Source organism: Vidua chalybeata, chromosome 23 (assembly GCF_026979565.1).
Source record: "Vidua chalybeata isolate OUT-0048 chromosome 23, bVidCha1 merged haplotype, whole genome shotgun sequence".
NCBI classification, from domain to species: Eukaryota; Metazoa; Chordata; class Aves; order Passeriformes; family Viduidae; genus Vidua; species Vidua chalybeata.
The window spans coordinates 7,127,001-7,148,235 of NC_071552.1; the positions used below are offsets into that span (position 1 = coordinate 7,127,001).

The 21,235-nt window shown below is 47.9% G+C and overlaps 2 protein-coding genes across 4 annotated transcripts; both read left to right on the forward strand.

Moving 5' to 3' along the window:
* Positions 1 to 210: 210 nt before the first annotated feature.
* On the forward strand, positions 211 to 8,524 carry TMEM45B (transmembrane protein 45B). Its single transcript, XM_053963470.1, has 6 exons — positions 211 to 228; positions 4,531 to 4,732; positions 5,235 to 5,447; positions 6,458 to 6,642; positions 7,601 to 7,746; positions 8,407 to 8,524. The coding sequence occupies exons 2-6, from the start codon at positions 4,549 to 4,551 to the stop codon at positions 8,522 to 8,524; spliced, it is 846 nt and encodes a 281-aa protein (XP_053819445.1). The 5' UTR covers positions 211 to 228; positions 4,531 to 4,548.
* Positions 8,525 to 14,057: 5,533 nt separating this feature from the next.
* On the forward strand, positions 14,058 to 20,717 carry LOC128799206 (transmembrane protein 45B-like). 3 transcript variants are annotated; one of them, XM_053963427.1, is made up of 6 exons: positions 14,058 to 14,117; positions 17,673 to 17,871; positions 18,134 to 18,346; positions 18,985 to 19,169; positions 19,791 to 19,936; positions 20,181 to 20,717. In XM_053963427.1, exons 1-6 carry the CDS (start codon positions 14,115 to 14,117, stop codon positions 20,308 to 20,310), a joined length of 876 nt encoding a protein of 291 aa, XP_053819402.1. In that variant the 5' UTR covers positions 14,058 to 14,114; the 3' UTR covers positions 20,311 to 20,717. The 3 variants fall into 3 exon arrangements, with proteins under 3 accessions (XP_053819402.1, XP_053819403.1, XP_053819404.1); XM_053963428.1 differs by lacking the exon at positions 14,058 to 14,117 and adding an exon at positions 14,118 to 14,204; XM_053963429.1 differs by lacking the exon at positions 14,058 to 14,117 and adding an exon at positions 16,849 to 16,934.
* The last annotated feature ends 518 nt before the right edge of the window (positions 20,718 to 21,235 follow it).

Sequence of the window (21,235 nt, forward strand, 5' to 3'; positions counted from 1 at the left end):
TTAGGCTTTGGCTAATTTATTTTATTTCTCAGTTTTCTTTGATGGGATATAGCTTCTTGCTGCTTCCCTGATGACAGGGCTCAGAGCAAGGATAGGGGTGGAGAATCCAAACTAGGGGCCTATAAAACAGGAGACAAATGGAGGCAGCATGAGGAAGAGGAAGCAGAGAGCTGTATAAGCTCTCCATCACTACTTTTTGTATCTCTCTCCCTCAGTGTCTCTTTCCAGGTGGATCCATTGTGTCTATTAAATAGACCTTTAGTCCAGCATCCTGAATTCAAAGCTTTCATCCGTGTTTGAACTTTCACATTGAACTTTCCCATTTCAGGAGGATGGATTATCTCAGTTTCTGTTCTCTGTCTGCAGCCTCTGCATAAGCTCCTGCAGTACCTGATGGTCCTTCAGATGCTTCCTGGCAATTGAGCCTAATAGTGTCCAATGATGATGATAATTTTTTAACCTAAGTCCGAACCCCTTAAGGATCCTTTAGATGCAGAAATGTTGCTTTCCTGCTTTTGCAGCTGCAGATGAGCTTACCAGTGTGAGGAAGATGATTGCTCAGTGTCACTGTTAACACTCCCTGGTGCGGACAGAGACAGAGGGAAAAGAGAACCCGACGATAATGAGATGAAATGGTTCAGAGTGGGGTTTTAGCCTGACATTAATGCATTAGTGATCCAGCTCCTGTGGGAGCTAATGGAAGTGCTGCTATGATTATAAGTGCCCCTGCAGACAAATAAGAAAGTGCTGGTAATGAGTGAGGCAGCACAGGGTACAGGAGAGCTTATCATTGTCAGTGATGCCTCTCCTGATACCTTTTGGGTGTCTCCTGCCATCTCTCTGTCCTCAGAGGCAGAGATAGCTCACTCCTATGTCAGAGATAGCTCACTCACTGCCATCCCCTTTAGGTTTGGGCAGTGGGGTTATGTTGTATTTAAAGAGACACACAGAGGACATGCAGGATAGGGAAGGGGCTAACTGAGGATGGTTTTTTGAGCACAGCACCTCAGCTGCTGTCAGTCTCTAAGTCTGGATTTGATGTGCTCCTGCAGCTGCAGATTCAACACAAGAGCCACTCTGGAAGGCTGGAAATAGCTTCATTATTTCCAGATACACATCTCAGTGGCATTCCTCACCTCAGCCTGAGCTCAGCTTGGGTGTTTTTTTTCGCAAGTCAAGACATTTCTCCTCTTCCCTGAGTCAGCCTTTCCCTGGGGACCATCCCTGTCACCCACAGATGCTCTGAGAGCCAAGCACAGGTACAGTGAGCAAACCAGCTCTGGTGTGTCTGAACCACCTGATTCGCACAGGTTGAAGGACAAAGTTAATTGTAGGGGTGATGGCTGTTAGCTCTTCCCACTGGTGAACTTTAGACTGCAATTTCCTAGCTGGGGAAAATGGAAGTGATGCCTTGACTGAGACACTATCAATGGACTTGAAAAAAAAAAAATCAAACCAAACCAAAACAAAAAAAACTCCCTCAGGAAACCAAATGAAATATTTGGAATAGTGAAATGGCCCAGGTTGTGGCTAAAAAGTGAGTTTGTGGCTGCCAGAGTAGTGTGCGAAGAAGGAGGTGAAAGCCTAATCGGGCTCTCAGAATCTTTACTATCCTCCAGATGCCTCCCCTGCTGGTTTGGGTGCATTAGCTATAAACCAAGAAAAACCAGCTCCTCTGAGGTGATAAGAGCAGATGAAACAGTAAATCATTAAGCAGACACAGTGTAGGGCACCATAATAAACAGGGGGCAAAGAGCATGAATGACAAGCCAGCAGGGACACGGGGGTGTTGCCAAACATGGCTGGGTGATGAGGGAAGGGACAAAGTCACGTTCAGCAGGGATGCCCTGGGATGGTGGCTGTGGCCACCAACACCAGCACCCACTGGACCTTCAGCTTGTTCTTTTCCCTGCTGATTGTAAGCATGTCTCACTTCCTTTGGAGCTACAGGGATAAACAAGAGCTGTTTGCCTCAGGGCACAACATAACTGTGGTTGGTTTTTTCCCCTGTGCTTACCCATTGCGTGTTTTCAGAGGAGGAAGAGAAGCAGGAGAAATAGTTTTGCTGGTCACGTGTCCCAGCTAAGCTATGTGCTCCCTGCTATAAGGTAGGAATGGAGACCAGCAAACCCAAAAGAGTCCTCATGACCCCCTGAACTCAGCCCAGATCACATAAGCACTGTAAGGTGGCTGTGCATACCCCACTTAGCTGATCTTTTAGTTGTGATTGATCAGTGTATCATTCAGGTCGTCCCAGTTTGACTGCATCAATCTTAGCTGGAAAACCCTCAGGCCTCACTTTATATCAGCCTTTAATATGTAACTGCAAGAGCTATATCAGTTATATATTTGACTGTATATTGCTATGGTCATGTTATAATTGTAGCATTAATACAGCAGGATATGGCATCAATCCTTCTTGTTGTGGTATTCTGGGATGGGTTTGGTTCTGCTTCCAGTTATTATCCTGATATTTCACCATCCCTCCTTGTACCTGATCTAAATTTCCCATCTTTCAGTTTAAAGCCATCACCTCCTTTTCATGTATATGATGAGATTCTCTACTCACCCAGAAAATACAAGTTTTTTCAGCCCTCTCCATGGCTTGGGAATGCTGTTCCCTTAATCACAGGGAAACAGTTGGATGCTCCCATTCCCCAATTGCCCCTTTCAAAGGACTGCAGAAATGATTGTATTAACCCACTGGATTGTGCTAGCCCTGCTGGTAAACAGTGTCTTGCTTTGATTTTCTGTTTAATTACCCAATGCACCCTTTGTCAACAAATCTTTCCTTTTAAGTCATGAAATAAGGCAGAACCCTGCAGTGCTAATAGTGACCTGCAAAGCAGCCAGCTCATACCATGCCCTTTCCATGCACAGCTTTTCCACTCTTGGATTAAATCCCCCCTAAATTCATCTTCATGAACCCACTGGGTTAGCTCAGAAGTGCTTGGTGAAGACAGGATAGAAACCAGCCTGGTGGCACTGCAGGGGCATCGGCCCCGTGTGCTGCCCTGCGTGGCTGCATGTACTGGGTGGTGTTTGCACATGGAGCCAATGTTTGCTTGGCTCGAGCTGTTGGATTAGCTGTTTGGTTAAAGCAGCAGGTTGGTTGCAGGGATTTAGGAGATTAGTTTTAACCCTGTGGATTTTCCTGCTTGGGGACAGAGTCCTCTGGAAATGGTATCTGCACCAGCCATGGACTTCAAGGTGTCCCTGGGACAAACCAACCTGAAATCAGATCGTAATAAAGCCAAAGAAACAACTCCCTTTCTCCAAGGCTGACAGCAACAACTCATGTTTAACCCCACATGCAAATTATCCCTTGTGCAACAGCAGAATAAGAACATTTTTCGTTTGTATTTTCAGCAAGTGGTGACTGAAGACCAAAATGCTGCTGGGGAAGACAGTTTCAGGATAATCAGGATGTCTGGGATGGGGAGGTCAGATCCAGGTCCAAACCATGCAACTCCTGCTATGTGGAGGGACAGCATCCACTCCACAAGGGAGACCGTTTCTGCCCACGGTTAAGAGTGGATTGGCACAGAGAAGTTACTAAACAGAGAAAGAAGTCCTGGGCACCAACAGCATAGCCTTGTTATCAATTAAAACACTCCTAATTGCCCAGTCTGACACCACCTCACATCAAGGCAGCCCTCAAACATATGGTTGAGCCCACATGAAAGAGCTGATCAGTCCTCAACCTAATTAAGCAAACAGCAAACAGGAGCTGGCTGGGTTTAATTGCTGTAATTCTCCCAGGAAATGGGTCCCCCAGCATCCTGCAAACCATGCGTGTGTGCACTCCAGCACAGAGGCTCCAGCAGCTTGGTGCAAGTCCTGGTTTAGGGATGCTCAGGAGAGGGAAGAAGGAGTGTGAGCAGGTCAGGATGCAGGGAATGACTTGATTTGTTTGCCCAAACCCACAATGTTTTGTTTCCAGCAGCTTTTGGGGTATTTTTGAAGTTATATTTTTAACAAAATGCTTTGCTTTGTGGAATAGATGCAGGATTTTTTCACCTCTTCCATGGCCTGAAATAACTCCAGAGATTTTTAAAAATTTTGGACTTTGCACACCACTTCCATGGCTGTTCATGGAGCTAAAGAAACGCTCTTCTGTTTACTCCTAGATCTTGCTGTTTTCCCTGTGTATTATCTCTCCTACCTGGTCCTGAAAAACCCTGGTCAGCAGCACATCCTTATGTTAATACTTTCAGAAGAGCAAGAAAAGCAGGACCTACTGCTGAGAGAGATCCTTGGAATTAAAGGTTCAGGCTGAGATGTGTCAGACATTGCAGCAGATTTGCGGCTTTTTTTGAAACAACTGTGGCTTTTTTTTGCCATTTCCTAATCTTGGGGCAAGGACCTCAGAGAGGTCCCAGGAGTTCCCTGTGCTCCTTCCTATTCCCATGGGCTTGGTCAAGCCTACTCCAGTCCTCCCTGAAGGGGAAATCCTATTTTTTTTCCCCAGTGTTATGCCAAATAACTTGTGTAAATTGAATAATTACATTGTTTTTCTTTGCCTTGTAGTCAGAAGAAGTTGACAGGATGGCGAACTTTAAGGGTCACGCGCTTCCAGGCAGCTTCTTCCTGCTCTTTGGACTCTGGTGGTCAGTGAAATACCCACTGCAGTATCTCAGCCAGAAAGTAAATAAAAAATCCCACAGAGCTTACTGCTTCCAGCGTGTGGATGCCATTGAAGGGGGAATCAAAATCCTCTTTTCTCTAATAGGTAAGGGTTATATTTCACTTGCTATGGCAGTATTCACCTAGCCTGCACTGATGACTGTACAGAAGGCCTGACTCCATAGAAACTAGATGGTCTAGATGTGGAAGGATCAGAGAACCTTTAAGGCTGGAAAAGACCTCTTAGGTCATTGAGTCCAACCACTAACCACTGTCACGTCCACCATTAAACCATGAACCTGAGCACCATATCTACATAATTTTGAATCCTTCCAAGTATGGTGATTCCAGCACTCCCCTGGGCAGCCTGGATGCATCCTTGATGTCCATCTTGACTTGGTCTCTGGTATAGTTTGATGTGGAAAAGCAAGTCTCATACCCCTTCCCAAAGCTGAGCTGCCATTGAACACAGGCATGATTTTTCCATCCAGTCTTTTCTCCCTAATGCAAACTCACCAGCTCCTGCTTCAGAACCCCCAGCAGAAAGGAGTAGTCTCAACCATTGCAAATAAAACCCCAGAAACTCCATGCTCTTGGGTGTCCTGCAGGGATGCTGGCGGAGCAGTTTGTCCCTGATGGTCCCCACTTGTACCTGTACAGTGGGGAGAAGCACGACTGGGTGAAGCTGATGAACTGGCAGCACACCACCATGTACCTCTTCTACGGCCTCTCCGGGGTGGTAGATGTCCTCACCTACATGTCCCAGCTGGTGCCGCAGGGTCTGGATCGCCTTATGTTGGCTGTGGCCGTGTTCGTTGAAGGTTGGTAGAAGGTGCTGCTTAATTCGGGGAGGGATACTGGGGACCAAGTCAGAGAAGGGCTAAAATTTGCCTGACTGAGATATGGCTCCAGATGCCTCTGGAGATAGGACACAGGGCAGGCTGGGATGGAATGAGATGGGAAATACAGTGCTGGATATGTTCTGGTTTGGCATTTCTGAGGCTACTGCGGTGCAAAGCAGCAGAATGAAGTTCCTTGTTACGATAAATGGCTGGTGAACTCTGCATTCCTCTGCCATCCACAGGCTGTTCTCCTACCCCATGTTCCCCCTGAGAGCCATTAATTGCACTGCAGGCATCATTAGCCTCATCTCTTTGCATGGCACGTGGCAATTTGAAGTGATTTCTTTCGGCTTCAGCACTTCCCCAATATCATTCTGTCCTCAGGCTGCCTTGCAAGTCTCCAGCCAGGATTCCAGACCCCTTTTGGATCATAGAATCATATAAAGACTTAGCTTGGAAGGAAGCTTAAGGATCATCTGGTTCCAACATTCTCACATGGGAAAAGAAGGTCTTGTTTCTAGAGAACCCTCCTTAAAGAAGGCACAGCTCCTGTTACTTTTTCTTTCCCGTTCACAGCAGTTTTTGAGGCAGCAGCAGCAGGGGCAGCTGCACATGTACAGTTTGGCATGGAAGACCAGGAAATCTATCATTTACAGTTCCCAAAAAGTGGTGAAGTTTAGCAATAAGAAAGAAGGACACAGCAGGAGCCTGGCTAGAAGGGAAGGGTCATCTGAAGAGGTGACAGCACAGATGTGGGAAGAAAACGACCCTGTCCTTGGTCACTGTATTGCTCAGATCCTCCTGCACCAAGGTTGGGCATCTTCCAGGATGCTGGGATGCCAGGAGGGGACCTAGGGGATGGTGCTATGTGGAGTCCCCTCTTTCCATGTTGGCCTGTCTCAATTTGCCATCCAGGCAGGTGATTTACTCAACTTCGGTGGCCACGGCTGTTGTTAATGCTGCTCTAAGCAGGGCACGTGTTTTGGCAGGTTGTCTCTTCTATTACCACGTTCTTCACCGCCCCATGTTGGATCAGCACATCCACTCCCTGCTGCTCATCACCATCTTTGCTGGGGCTGGCAGCATCCTACTGGAGGTTTTCCTGCATGACAACATTGTCCTGGAGATGTTCCGAGCCCACATCACCATTGTCCAGGGAACGTGGTTCTGGCAGGTCTGTTCTGCCTTCCCAGAGCAACGATGCAAAGGGAAAAGAGGGGAACAAGTGATACATCATGTATCAATCACGCATCTCCCAAGGATTATCTTGCCAGGCTCACTTCATAAATAGCTCATAACCCAGAATGAAAATTTACTTATCACAGGTCATCTCTGATGGCTGCTCCTGCTGCAAGAGCTGTTTGTTTTGGCTTATTGCTTGTCCAGGGGGAAGAGCAAAAGCAAGTGAGCAACATTTTGCAGTACCTAACAACCAAATACTAATTGCTTAATGTGTCTAATGCTCCCTGCAGCCCTCCCTCTGGTTTAGTGGAAAGATACAAATCCCATCAGCAATAAAACAGCTGAGTTAAAATACAGCCAGCTGCTTGCTTTGGTAGGAGTTGGAAAAGCAAAGAAATTAGTTGGAGATAATTGCTCTCAAAACTAAGCTGTCAAAAAAACCCCCAAACAAACAAAAAAAGAAACAAAAGCAAACCAACCAACCAGCCAACCAAAAATAAACAAAAAAACCAACCAAAATTACCACCCCAAAACCAAACTACTTTCCCTTCTCTTTTTCAAGGCTGTACTAGGTCAAACCAGCCTTTATTCAGAGGTAAAAAACTGGGCTGAGCTTGTAAAATACTAAATCTGGAGTATTTAAAGGATGGCTAGGAGTTTAGAATGCTAAGGGACAATTGTGTCTGGATATTGAACAGAAAAAGAGATATCTTGGGCACAGATTTACTTTGTGTGGCCTTTCATTGCAAGGATGGACTTCACTCTCAGCAAAAACCTCTATCCTGGTCAGGGCTCAAGTTCCTCGGTCACCTCATGAATAAAGGTAACTCTTTGTGAGGGTGATGAGGCTCTGGCACAGGTTGTTTAAGGTCCATTCCAACCTAAACCATTCTGGGATTCTGTAATTTTTTCCCAACATAGTTGCTCCACCGACTTCTTGTTCTACCCAGATCGGTGTTGTGCTGTTCCAGCCATGGGGAGGTCCTGTGTGGGATGAGAATGACCACAGCAACATCATGTTCCTCACGATGTGCTTCTTCTGGCACTGGGCAGCTGCTGTGGCCATCCTAGCTGTGAACTACACCCTCGCTTACTGGTACGGCTGGGACAGGGGCTGGGATGGGAACTGGGGTAGGTCTGGGGTAGGCAGGCAGGGTAGGATGTCTGTAATGAGACAGATGCAACCCAGCCCTTCCTGGCAGTACAAAATCACACCTGAATAAGCAGTCCAGACTACTTCAGGTTTTAGGGCACGGTGTTTGTTGAGTGTACAGAATGAAAAACAGTGTCAGTGAGAGGCATGGGCATTAAATAGGAAGAAGTCATACAACTGAGTCCCTAGCGGTGCTCCTGGAAGTCACACTGCTTATTTTCCTCTGGAATGAGTGCTGAAGTCAAACTTTAGTTTGACAGAGACATCAAAGCATTACCAGGACCCCCTGACACTTCATCCCCTGCCTTGCAATGACTTCAAAGCAGTAGAAGGTCACTAAATTCTTAGAGGTACAAAAACTAAAACATTACCAGCCCCCAGCTTGGCTTTTCCAAGGGCATGGGAAGATTATCCCACTTTAAGGGATGCTGCGTAAGCTACAGAATGGATAGTTCAGTCCATGCCATCAAATAGACTTTATGCAGAATGAAAACCTTTCAATCCCCCATCAACAGCATTTTAGGGCCTCTGGAATGAGGGTTCTGGTGAGTGGCATTAGGTTGGGGTTTTTTCTAATAATGATTTCTTGCTCCTATGCTGCAGCTGTCTCCAGAGGCTCCGGAGAGGCATTGGAGAGCCCTACATCAGCCTGGGGGTCCGGCAGCAGAAGTGTGACAACAGCTCCCAAGCTGCCTTCTTGAATGGCTCCGATGAAGAGTGAAGAGGGGGCAAACTCCTACTCCAAATACATGAGCAGTCCCTTTTCCAGAAGAAACAAATAGAATGAAATATTTTTGTTTTGGAAGAGTGAGAGGTGCCCCTATGGTGCTGCTGGGGGGAAGGCTGAACACACAGGGGTGGCTGCCCTCCATCCATACCCAAATATCTCTGACTCAGACACAGGCGCAGCTTGAAGTGATTTTTAGCAGCAAAACAAAGCATGGAAATTCAAAGTGACAAGATTACTTCATTCTATGGGCTCTTCTGTATGTTCCCATAGGGATGGAGGGCATCCTTTGGCCAGCTGACTTTTCCAAGAGCCTGGAGGCTTTGACCTGCTGTGACTGAAGTCAGGGAAATCTCTGGGCTGAGGTCATGCACCTCTGGAGCAAGGCATCACCCCAAGGAGGACAAGTAAGAAAGTGCTGAATGTGAGATTATGGCGATTTTTGCAACACCAGGGCTTGATTGCACACAATACAAATGTTATTACTGAAGCTTTGAACTAAAGAGGGGTTTTATTAATCATTTTCATGTTCACTTAAAGGCTAAGAGAGTAAATAAATGTGAAATAAAAATCCTCACTGAGCTGATATCCTTAAATTTAAGACTGGTAAATTATAGAGCATGTAATAATAGCTTAGAAAAATCCATCCCTCAGACCTGCAGATCCTGAAGGACTGTAAGATACATGGCCATGCAGCAGGGATTCATGAAATGTCCCAGTTTTCCATTGAAAAAAAAAACAAACCTTCAGCTTGGAAAGCAAGATGAAACAAACACTGGTTTGTTTTAGGCTGCCTTTAATAGCTAATTTCTTGCAAAAAGTTACTGGAAATGTCACCTCCTAGACAGGAGGAAAATATGCTAGTACAGGGATTAAAAAAAATTATATATGTACATCTGTATATATAAATAAATAAAATAACCACAGCACAGTGTAAATTGCCATTTGTTCATGTCTCAAACTGCAGGGCCGAAAGGATGCTCTGCACTGAGAACTTCTCCCTTCTGTGTAGTGGGGGATGGATTGCAAGAGATTTTTGTGCTCATGTTCACGACTGCACAGGTCCAAGGGAAGGCAAAGCTTGTCCTTTAACCCTTTTCCCCTTGTGCAAAGAGCCTGTCACAGACTATAAAGACTGCAGCCTGAATTTTATTGCTTATTAACTCTGCTATAAAGAGTAGCTTTCCTTGAATGCCAGTTTTCCTGTATATCCACTGCTAAGCTGGTTTATTTTGCAGGGCTGGATACTGGGAGGTGCAAACAGACTGGGCATGATGAGAATGAAGCAGCAGAGCTGCATCTCCATAAATCCATCTCATAAATTCCTGACTGGGTCTCATGAGTCGTAACCACTGAACATGAGGAGCATTTTGTAGGTATCTTTTTTTCTGCCAAGGCAGACTAGTTTTTCCAAACATCACAAATTCCTTTGGCTGCTGTGGGGAGACACAAACCATTCTGCAGATGCCTCCTGCTAATGGCAGAGACCCCCTCCCCCCCATGAGGAAGAGGACAAATCAAGTTAATGGGATTGCTGCAGGACAGGGACGGGTTCATTGAAGAGCAAAAAGGCCTTGTGTAATGCTCTGAATTATTTCCAGTCTTGTGTGAATTATTTTCTTTTAGGAAACAGCCCAAGCATCACTATTCCCATTAAACAGCCAGGGGAGGGCAGCAGCTGCTGTTGGACTAGGAACAGATCCAAGCTGGATGCAGTCATCTTCCTCCTTCCCACCCTCGAAAGCCAGAGGTTTTTTCCATTCCAGGGCACAAATGAAAGCACAGGGCACAAATGAAAGCTGACTTTGGTTTTAAAAGCACTCTTTGCTTTTGGAATTGGGATGGGGTTTATTTAATTCTTCATAGCTCTTAATCGAGTTGCTGTCTCCTTTTCCCCCTCCTTTCTTTGGCTCCTGTCACTGTATGGCAACAAAACACCTTTTCCCTCCACAGCACCTAGTGTCTGGAATAGTTTCTGTTTGCCTCATTAACTCCCTGCTCCCACAAACATCCCAGGACTGTCAGCAAAGCACTCACTAATTTGTGTTCCAGCTCTGGAGCACATTCTTTTCCAAGGTATGAAGGTCAGGAAAGGAAGAGAGATCCAGCCTGTGATTAAGGAAGGAAATACAGTTTGGGTTCATTTCTGCATGACAATTAATGATTTTCATTTCAACTAAAAACAGTTTCTAAATAGTTTAGGTACCCAAACAAGGTATGAAGGTGTCTGGATCAGTGGTGCAGAGATGGCTTATTATATAGAGGTGCAACCTTAAGCCATCCTCACAATTATTTCTTGAGTAATGGATATTTTAGGACAGTCCTAGATGGAGACTTGCTTTTAATATAACATTAATATCAAATAGTTGTCCTGGATCATATTTTTCAGCATATAATATTTGGACTTGATAATCTTAGAAGTTTTCTCCAACCTAAACCATTCTGTGATTCTATACATTAAGTTAAAGTGTCTCCGTACTGGACCCATCAGCCATGCAGCTGGAGTGAGCTGGGAGTGTGCTTGTATCCATATCCACACTGATTTTAAGAACAGCAGGATCCCTAGGTGGTGTCTCAGGGATGTTTTTTTCTTGTGTAACTATAGGATGATGTTTGATTTTGTCACTCAGGTGTCCTGCTCATCCACGGCCAGAAGGAGTTGCTGATCCTGCCCTTCTTTTACAAAGGAGCCCAGACAACACCCCCAAAGCAGCTAAAGATCCTGGCAGCATTTTCTTCCTGCAGCTGGAAATACAAACCCTTCATCGGGAGCCAGCACAGCCCATCCACGAGCCACTCATTCCTGGGGCAGAGATAGGATCTCCTGCTGCCACCTGCACAACCACTTTTATGTGAGGCTGAAATTAAGGTGTAGCAGCAGAACAAGCCCTGCCTCTGCTTTTGCCACCTGTTGCCTGTTTATGAAAGCTGGTGTTATCATTCGTCATAATAATAATAATAATACTTTGCACTTCCCAAACAACCATCCATCTGCAGCACTCAAGCTGATGGCAAACCTTTAATTAGATTGTGCCTCCCACCACCCCCAGGAAGGAGACAAACATTATCACATTTTTTCATTAGCTCTGAGGCTGAAGATGAACCTTCAGGGAGAAGATGTTGCAGTTACAGCTGAGAGAAAAAGTAAAAACAAAAATATGAAATCAAATTCAGTTCAGGGTTTAGCTTGAGGAGCTGGAGGGAGTCGGACACAGGTCTGCCTCCCTCAGTCTTTTCCTAGGAGTAAGAAGGGGTTTATTCCTAAATAACTGAAATGGAATCACATCCATTTGTGGCCACAGTGATTTTAGCATGCATGGAGTTTCAGTGACCTGCTAGGGGATTTTGGGGGATTTGCTATCTTTTCTCCTAACCACCTGTCAGAGTTAAATCCTCATTTTTCTCATGGGAATGGTTTAAAAGAAACCTCCTTTTCTCAACTATTTAAGACACTGAAAACTTCCTTCACTGTCTGTAACTTAACTTGCCCTTTTCATAGAGCCTTTCTCTCTGGTCTTTACTGGCCCTTTATGGAAAAAGGCACATTGATCCTCTGTGTAGATACTTTACAGTTGGGCCTTGTTCCTCCCATCACTCTCCAGCTGCTGCACTCCCACTTCATCTTTCCCCGCTTTCTCCAAGGGCTTGACTCCTACTGCTTAGGAAGCAGCTTCTTGCCCTTTGGGGTAGTGGTTTGTAGAGGCAGGTGGTTGCATGAAGGAAAACTGGGCTGAAAGAGGTCCCCTTCAGCAGATGGTGCTGCTGCAAAAACGGTAGAGTTTCCGTCCTGCATTATTTTCAGGGGTAGGTCTGTAAGGAAGAACTCCCATGAGGGTTGTATTCCTCCCTATGCTTGGATTTAATGTTGTAACAAGTTCCTAAGCTTAAGCTTGGATGAAACTGCATTTGTGGAAACCCCTTTGCTACTGTGAGCTTCCCAGGACCCTTTTGCAGGTGTGCTCATCCCTGTTCCACTCATCCTGCTTCTCAGGCACTGTTGGAAGTGAGCAGTGATGGGTGTATGGCACAGCCTCTTGTTTTCCTTCCTTCCTTCCTTCCTTCCTTCCTTCCTTCCTTCCTTCCTTCCTTCCTTCCTTCCTTCCTTCCTTCCTTCCTTCCTTCCTTCCTTCCTTCCTTCCTTCCTTCCTTCCTTCCTTCCTTCCTTCCTTCCTTCCTTCCTTCCTTCCTTCCTTCCTTCCTTCCTTCCTTCCTTCCTTCCTTCCTTCCTTCCTTCCTTCCTTCCTTCCTTCCTTCCTTCCTTCCTTCCTTCCTTCCTTCCTTCCTTCCTTCCTTCCTTCCTTCCTTCCTTCCTTCCTTCCTTCCTTCCTTCCTTCCTTCCTTCCTTCCTTCCTTCCTTCCTTCCTTCCTTCCTCCTTCCTTCCTTCCTTCCTTCCTTCCTTCCTTCCTTCCTTCCTTCCTTCCTTCCTTCCTTCCTTCCTTCCTTCCTTCCTTCCTTCCTTCCTTCCTTCCTTCCTTCCTTCCTTCCTTCCTTCCTTCCTTCCTTCCTTCCTTCCTTCCTTCCTTCTTCCTTCCTTCCTTCCTTCCTTCCTCCTTCCTTCCTTCCTTCCTTCCTTCCTTCCTCCCTCCCTCCCTCCCTCCCACTTGATATGAAGATAATGCGAATAAAAGGCTCCTGGCTATGTCTTGGTGGCTTTTCTGGCTGTGCTGGACCACAGCCCTTCACCCTGGGGAAGCTGCTTTACTTCTGTCCTGCTCCAGCCTTGGGTTTCTGTGGGTCACTGGCTCTGGGCAGGGCTGGTCCTGCAAGCTTGCTTGGGGTGGGTTTGGCAACATGAGTGAGAGAAATATACAACTTCCTAGGAGAACTGCTGGTTTGAGAATGTGGCTGCACCAGGGTCAGGGGCTTGGGCAGGGCTCTGAGGTGATGCTGGGTGTTTCTGCACCATCACCTCAATGTTGTGGAAGGACACTCGGGTGGCCTGAGGTATTTATTTGCCTGAAGCACTTGCACTGCTCATCTCTGCAGCCATCAATGGAATGGGCAGCAGCTTCCAGGTGGCTTGTGTCTGTGGTTGCTTGGTGAAGGGCAGTGTTGTTGTATGAGAGAGGAAAAGGAGTGGAAACAGGCTGCTGTGTCCTGCCTGCCCATCTTCTGGGGGAGAGAGGGCCATGGCCCCCATTTCTCAGCTGCTGTGGGCTGGGAGGTGAAGTTCACAAAGGCTCTGCTTTTTGAACTGGTTTGTGAGCTCCTGGCCCAAAATCTCCTGTCCTCAGGCAACTTTTATAAGATTGGATCCCCTAAAAGGGTTATAATGTCCCTGGCAGCCCAGTTCACAGACTTCCAGCAGAGCCCTGTCAGGCCTTGCTGCCGCCTTCTCTCTGCTTGGCTCTTTCCCTAGTCATCCCCAGCCCCATCCTAACAACTGAATACACATGGTTGCCATGGGAACAGGAATTGGCTGCTTATTCTGATTTCTGTGGCAAACTCCAGGAGAGTTGTTGGCTGTTTTTTTAATTGCAGACAGGAGGTGGCCCAGGTTGTGAAAGGTGGTTGACTCAGGGTGCTTTGAACTGGCCCACGGGACGTTCAGCTGCAAACATCCTGTCTGAGGGGCACCTCCCCATGGTGGGTTCTCCCTTTATCTGCCTCTTCTGAGTAATAACCTCCTTGTTGACACATCTGGAGAGGGAGAAGGACAGGCAGGAGTCACAGGTAAACGGTAAACTCTTCCATCTGTACATTGGTGAGTAGCTGTGCCATGGACATGCTGGGACATGGCTGCTGGAACTTGGAAAGAAGGAGCATGGGGAGAACATCCATGAGAGACAAGGGTTCAGCGTGATGACAGCTGTGGGTGAGGCTGGTGGATGTGGTGCCAGAAATCTCTGGCTTTAGCCATTTTTTAGGGGGATTATTGTGTTTTGGAGCTGTGTGATAGCAGAGGATGGAAGTTGTTCAGCCTGAAGGGAGAAGGCTCTGGGGAGCCCTTAGAGCCCATTCCAGTGCCTAGAGGGGCCCCAAGAGAGCTGGAGAGGGACTCCTGGAGTGTCAGGACAAGGGGAATGACTTCCCACTGCCAGAGGGCAGGGATAGATGGGATATTAGGAGGAAATCCTTCCCTGTGAGGGTGGGGAGGCCCTGCATAGGGTGCCCAGAGAAGCTGTAGCTGCCCCATCCCTGGAAGTGTCCAAGGATGGAGGAGGAGCCACAAAGAAAAGACCCTCCCAAATGTCTGCAGCCAGGTGCTGAACTGTCCTCTGTACACAAGCTGGCTGTCCTGGAATGCTGATGGGTGCTTGTAGGGATTGCTGGCATATCCAGAGGGACAGCAGCAATCCTCTCCACTAGAACAGGTGGGGTCAAAAGCATGGATGTTGATTGATCTGGAGCTGCAATGGCTCCAGGGGAGAGCCTGGAAGTTGGGCAGGAATGCTGTCCTTCCCAAGCCAAGCCTGAGGAGGCTGTGAGCAGTCAGGCACGGCTCTGGAAGGACAGCAGGCAGCTCCCGAGGGCGACTGAGCAGGAGCCTCACAGCCTGGAAGCTGTGGAGGGAGAAGGGCAGCTCAGATAATAACTTCTGTCTGCAGCCATATTTCAAGTGCTCTGACAGACAGAGTAGCTCCCAGGAGGAATAAATAACCTGATGTCTCTGCTCTTCCCTGGCTGCCACTTCCTTGGAGCTAAATGAGCTTTTAAGTGAGTGTGGGCTCCAAAGCTGGAGTGGGGAAAGCCAGTGGGTCAGGGGTGTCGAGGTTGGGCATGTTGGGCTGGTCGAGGGGCTCTGTGAATGTGGGGGTTGTTTTTCTGTGCTTCAAATATGTGAGCTGTGCAAATGGACTGTTGCTTGGAAACGTCTGGTTTTGCTGAGAATAGTGGCTGTTTTATAAAAAGGAGGTGGGATTTTATTTATTTATTTATTTATGAGTAAGTGAGTTACATGAAAACTTCTGCTTGTTTGATGGTGGTTTGGGACATCTCTGCTACAAGAGGGATGCCTCAAGACATGGCTGGATTCTTAGAAGTGTTAAAAGTGTTCAAAGAACACTTTTGGAAGTTGGAAGGGGCTTGGAGCAACCTGGTCCAGTGGAACATATCCCTGCCCATGGCAAGGAGTTGTAAAGAGATGAACTCTAAGATCCTTTCCAGCCCAAACCATTCTGGCCCAAACCATTCTGAGATCTATGGTGGCTGTTGAAGGGCTGTTTCCAGTTGCTGGGAAGCAAAGGAGATTCGTGACAACTCCCCAAAGCCTTGCTGGCTTGGGCTGCAGAGGAGTTGCAAAGCAAAGGGGTCCCTGGTGCTGCAAGGAAGAGTGAGGCTGCTCTGCTGGAGAGAGGGATGGTCAGGGTAGGCGATTCCAGGGACAGCTCTGAAACAGTAGGTTGGGTCTGCTGGTAAAACAGGCCAAGGGGGACATGGCAGGTGGATGTGGGGTGACAGCTCCCCAGGTTTATCCTGGATGCTGGTGTGGCTTGAAGCAGCCTCTGGGACTGCAGGTGCAACACGTTTGTCATTTCTGGGCTCTGGGATGTCTCTGCTCTCCTTCTCTCCTCCATTTCATCCTGCCACATTAACGTTCCTGATATGTCTCTCAATCAGGGTGCGCTCCAACTTCAGGCTGTTACCCTTGCAGTCACAAGTAGGACAATGGTAAATTTTGGTTATGTATCATGCAGTTGTGCTGTGCTTAAATGTGCTTTATTGTTAGACACTTCAGATGTAGATGTCTGTGCAGGGAGGATAAGTGTCCTGGCTGGGGTGCCCAGGGTATGTATAATCAAGAAAGATATGGGCTCTCCTGGGGCATCAGCCACCTCACCCTAATGCAGGCACCCCAAATACAGCAGAGAGCCATCCCTGATCCCCAGCTCCTGGATGGGTCATTTCACACCTATCTGAAAAGCTGTTTAGTAATTTCCATCCTGAAAGGAAACCTTAGCATAGATTTGAGCCTTTCCCAGATTGCCTGTGTCCCAGAGATGCAAAGGATGACAGTGGTTTCTACATTCCAATCCTGTGTTTGCCACACAGAGCTGAGCCAGTCTGACCCAAGCCAGCTCTGCAGCCATAACCTGACCTGGAAGGTCTTGCAGAGCTCTCCCTCACCTCAGGCACTTGCCATGCCACATCCTACCCTTGTTTTGCAGTGCCTAATTACTTTCTAGTGTGGGAGGACTTGGAGAACGTGCTGGAGTTGTTCATCCAACCTTTGTGATTGGCTTTGGTATTTATAAACACAGTGAGGATGTGATCTGTGATGCAAGGGCAGGTCGGTGTGGAAGCTTTGGGATGAGTAATGCTTTCCTCTGTGCACATCCAAGCTGCAGAAAAAGACTGGAAAGCCCATGAGGAGGAGAAAAGTGACTCCTCCTTAGGTGGTAGAAGCTTGCAGAGAGAAAGGAGCTCTAGAGGTCTTTCTGGAGAGAACAAGACCATCCCCAGGTAAAACAATGCTAGAAAGACGTAGATCATTATTTATTCCTTTCTGTGCGTGCTACACTGGGATTTTTCTAAGGAATTTTGTTATGGCTGAAATACGTTGCAGGATATAAATTTGCTGTGACTTTGCTCCTCCCCATCCTTCTTGGTTGGTACTCTGGCATTGATCTGACTTAGTCAAGGCTTTTTTTATACTTCTTCCTATGGAGAGGAAATCTCTTGTGTCAAATCACCACTTGTGTGCCACACAAAAGTTGTGTGGAATATGCATAAGACTCTTTTTCCAAATGTTAATGGTTCCTGGGTTGCCTCCTCCTGCACAGCCCAGAAGAGCCTTCACTAGCTGGAGCTCCTAATCCAGCACTGGATACACACCCTGGTAATTGCCTAGTTTGGAGCAAGTTTATGGTCTATGGAAATAATTGTCATGTTGCTTTTTATTGGTAAAAACTTTGTTTTGCTTCCTCTTCTAATAGCTGTTACACTTTCTTGGGCACTACTGTGTTGTTTTCTGGCATGAAGTTCTGATGATTTTATATGCAGCCCCATAAATACATATATACACAGTGCTGCACAGTGGCAGTTTCCCTGTGCTGATATCCCACTTCTAGTATTCCCTGTTTGCACCTGAGCCATGTACACCTGCTCTGTCATGATGTGGATCCCTGGGGATGCTGAGCAGCCCAACAACTCCCTTGGGGATCCTTTAGGTTGATCCTCAGGCGCTGTTTGTCCTTGCAGGTCCAGAGAATGAGCCCAATGCCAACAACTTTTCTGGGCAGTGCCCTCCGGGGCACTTTCTTCTTTGCTTTTGGCCTGTGGTGGTCGGTGAGGTACCCCCTGAAGTACCTCAGGAGGAAAGGGGATGCTGACAGCCAGCCAGGCCGTGGGCGCACGGAGGTCTTCGAAGGCATGGTCAAAGCTTTCTTTGCTCTAGTAGGTAAGAGAGGGTGATGATGAGTCTGTGCCCTAATATCTACTAGCATGGCAGCAACTCCCCCACAACACTGGGCCTGTTTTAGTGAGAAACATCTGGTATGGGAGGGCTTAGGGACATGCTTGTGTCACACCCTGGGACGAGGAGCTTGCTGTCATTCTCCTGGGCAAACATCACTATGGCTCCACACCTGCAAAGGAACATTCCCTCAGGCTTGTCATTTCCCCATATATAAGGAAAAGTGACCTTTTCTCTCTTTGTCCAGGGATATTGGTGGAGCAATTTGTCCCCACTGGTCCCCACCTGCAGCTGTACAGCCCCAAGATGCACAGCTGGACTGACCTCACCCACTGGCACTACTCCACCATCTACCTCTTCTTCCTCCTCTCCGGCATCACAGACGTGGTCTCACACTCCCCACTCAAGCTGCCCCCTGGCTTGGACCGGCTCTCACTGTCCCTGGCTCTGCTTGTGGAAGGTGAATTGCACCTGGTGCTAGGGGAGGACACAGAATAAGGAATTGCTGCAGTGCTCATGGGTGTGACAGCTCCTGGGCTGTCTGGGGGCCACAAAGGCAAATCTGGAGGGTGTGTGGATGCACAATGATGCTGGTTTTGTGACAGTCACCCCCCTCTCTGCTCCTCCTAAATATGGATCCAACCATAGCTGGATGCCACAGGAGAGGCTTGAGGGATCTGTGCTTCTCCTGGTGGTCAGCAGCTCTCTCACTCTGAAAGTACAAAAAGGCGTCATCCCCTCAGCTTGGTTGGATCCAGAGGGGACAGATCCTGATACAAAGCTCCCCACCGTCTTTTGAGCTCAAGGTGCCCATCCCTGTGCTCCTCATGCAGCCCTGGCTGGAACATGGGGATTCCCCCGGGTAAAGGGGCTCAGAGACCTCCACAGGTACAGGGGTTCCTCAGGAGCAGAGCCGAGCCAGTGCTGGGGCTGCCTGGTTACTGCAGAGGGAAGGTGGTGACAGCAGCTGGTGGCTCTCTGGTTCTTCCCTTCAAGGCAGATCATAGCAAGGCCTGGAGCCTAAGAGTGAGTTTTCAGATGATTTTTAAGAGAAAAATCCCAGAGTGTCCTTTGCTAACACAGGGTGGATCTTGGCAGGTTTGCTCTTCTGTTTCCGTGACTACAGTGATGCTGTGCTGGACCAGCACCTCCACTCCCTGCTAGCCGTGGCTATCTTTGCCGGAGCCCTCTGTGCCCTCCTAGAGGTGTTCCTCCGAGACCATATCATCCTGGAGACCTTCAGGACCAGCTCCTTCCTTCTCCAGGGCTCTTGGCTTTGGCAGGTCAGTGTGTATCCAGCATTCTCCTCAGATCTTTGCACCCAGGAAGGCCAGGGGATGCCCCTGTAGACACATCTGTTGGGGTTAAACTTCTAGGCTGTTCAAATATCTTTGTAAATAAGAAGAGGAAATGAGGCTTAGTGCCAGAGCTGCCATCGTGAAGTGCATGTGCAATGTTGCAGCATAGACAGAGCTGGAAATGAATGGAAAATGGAAATCGGAGCCCACAAGGGAAGGAAACTGCAGTCATGAATTTTTATTAATTTTATTAGGTCCATTTCTTTCTCTGTTTGTTCCAAGTAACTGGAAACATCTGGAAATCTCTCATGTAATCTCCCAGCTTTTTGTCTAGGGGGAAATGCACAGACTGGCAATGTCACCTTTTGGATGTCACCCTTTTCCAAGATGCCAAGCTTGCACTGCAAGCCCTAAGGATTATCTGCAGAGAATCCATCTGCTCCTGACACCCTTGTGTCAGTGGTTGGGGAAGCCAAAGGCAGTGTCCCAGGTGTTATTTGGGTTACAGTGCCTCTATTCCACAGTCAGCTGCAGCAGGTGGGCTAAAATCAGGAGGAAAACAGGAGGGATATGCTAAAGCCTGACTTCTCTTTCATCTGTGACCAGATTGGGTTTGTGTTGTCTCCTCCGTGGGGAGGACCAGGCTGGGATCAGAGCGACTCCAGCAACCTCTTGTTCCTCACCATGTGCTTCTGCTGGCACTACGTGGGTGCTCTCGCCGTTGTGGCCGCCAACACTGCCGCATCCCGCTGGTATGATGGGGTCCTGGCACAGTGCATGGGCTGGGGTGGCCGAGAGCAATGCCCAGACCGAGCTGGGCTGGGAAATCCATGCACCAATGTGTCATGGGATAAGGAGTGGGGGTGTCCATGTGTACCCAAGCGCGGCTTGGCTGGAAGGGGTGGGCTCCGTGCCACCACAGAGCAGCCTTCCCAAAAAGGGTGGGGTGAGCCACTACCCACAAGTCCCTGACCATTGTCACTGTCTCTCCTGCAGCTGCAATGAGTCCTGCCAGCTGAAATTTGGGGACATCGACGTGGAGTTGGACTGTGGCTTGTGCCTCCACAGAGGGAAGAAGAGCTCCAGTGGCGCCTTGCTGCCGGAGAGCAGCTCAGATGACAAATGAGGCTGTGGTGGGCATGGAAATCTCTTCCCTGAGCTCTTGAGATGAGGTTTTTAATTAGTCTTGATAAACTACAGCAGCACTTGACAGTGGAGCATTAGAAGTAGGAGCCAGGACCCTGAGGCAGAGCGTGACAGGAGGTCCCAAGTCTTTCCTTGTGCATCCCTTTGGTAGCCACAAGTTCTTAATTCTCTGAGCTGCAGCTCAGGCTGCAGACTGCAGGACTGGTTTGCAGTTAGAGTCCAACTGGAGTGGCAAATCTGACTATTTTTTCTAACATTTTCCTTTCTGCTTCCTCAGAAGGGAGCCAAGCCAGCGTTCAAATCTCCTGGTGGCTGTCATTCACTCTGGTGTTAATGGTGAGGGTTTTGTACAAAGCTGAATGTACAGACTATCTGTGATCACTAATAAAGTGCTTTAACACATCTCCTCCATTGATCTCTTGAACACCATGCTGCAGGCTAAGGCAATTTGGCTTCAAAATGGTTTGGGCAGTGGATGAAATATCTGAGGGGTGGGACTGTGTATGATTTAATGTGGATAAATCTGCCCAGGAAAGGATGGGTGGCCAGTGGATGGAAAGGATGGAGGGTAGCTGCTCTCCTGCTTGTTTATCATTCAGAAGCTGAGTTAGGCATGTGAGCCAGGGGTTTGTGTTCCTGAGAGATGGGATGTTTGCTGGGCAGGGGGCTCGGCTGAGAAACCCTTGAAGCAAAATGCTGGTTTCAGCTGGCTGGGGGTGGGTGCATGGATGGTCTTGGGAAGTCTCTGAGAGCTCTGCAGTGATTTCAATTTTTCTCCAACACCTTTATTCCCTCCTTGGAGCTGGTCACTTCCAAACAAAACCTTCCAGTTAGGGGTGTCTGCCTTACTGCTGGAGTCTCCTTTTGTTTGCAGCAGAACAATGTGGGCAGGTCCTTCCTGCGGG

Bases quoted from the DNA above. Each gene is read 5' to 3' on its own strand.
- TMEM45B (XM_053963470.1), top strand. From the start codon at position 4,549: ATGGCGAACTTTAAGGGTCACGCGCTTCCAGGCAGCTTCTTCCTGCTC. The intron at 4,733-5,234 runs GTAAGGGTTATA...GGTGTCCTGCAG, and splicing joins AATCCTCTTTTCTCTAATAG to GGATGCTGGCGGAGCAGTTT. The intron at 6,643-7,600 runs GTCTGTTCTGCC...TGTTCTACCCAG, and splicing joins AGGGAACGTGGTTCTGGCAG to ATCGGTGTTGTGCTGTTCCA.
- LOC128799206 (XM_053963427.1), top strand. The intron at 19,170-19,790 runs GTCAGTGTGTAT...ATCTGTGACCAG, and splicing joins AGGGCTCTTGGCTTTGGCAG to ATTGGGTTTGTGTTGTCTCC. The intron at 19,937-20,180 runs GTATGATGGGGT...TCTCTCCTGCAG, and splicing joins AACACTGCCGCATCCCGCTG to CTGCAATGAGTCCTGCCAGC.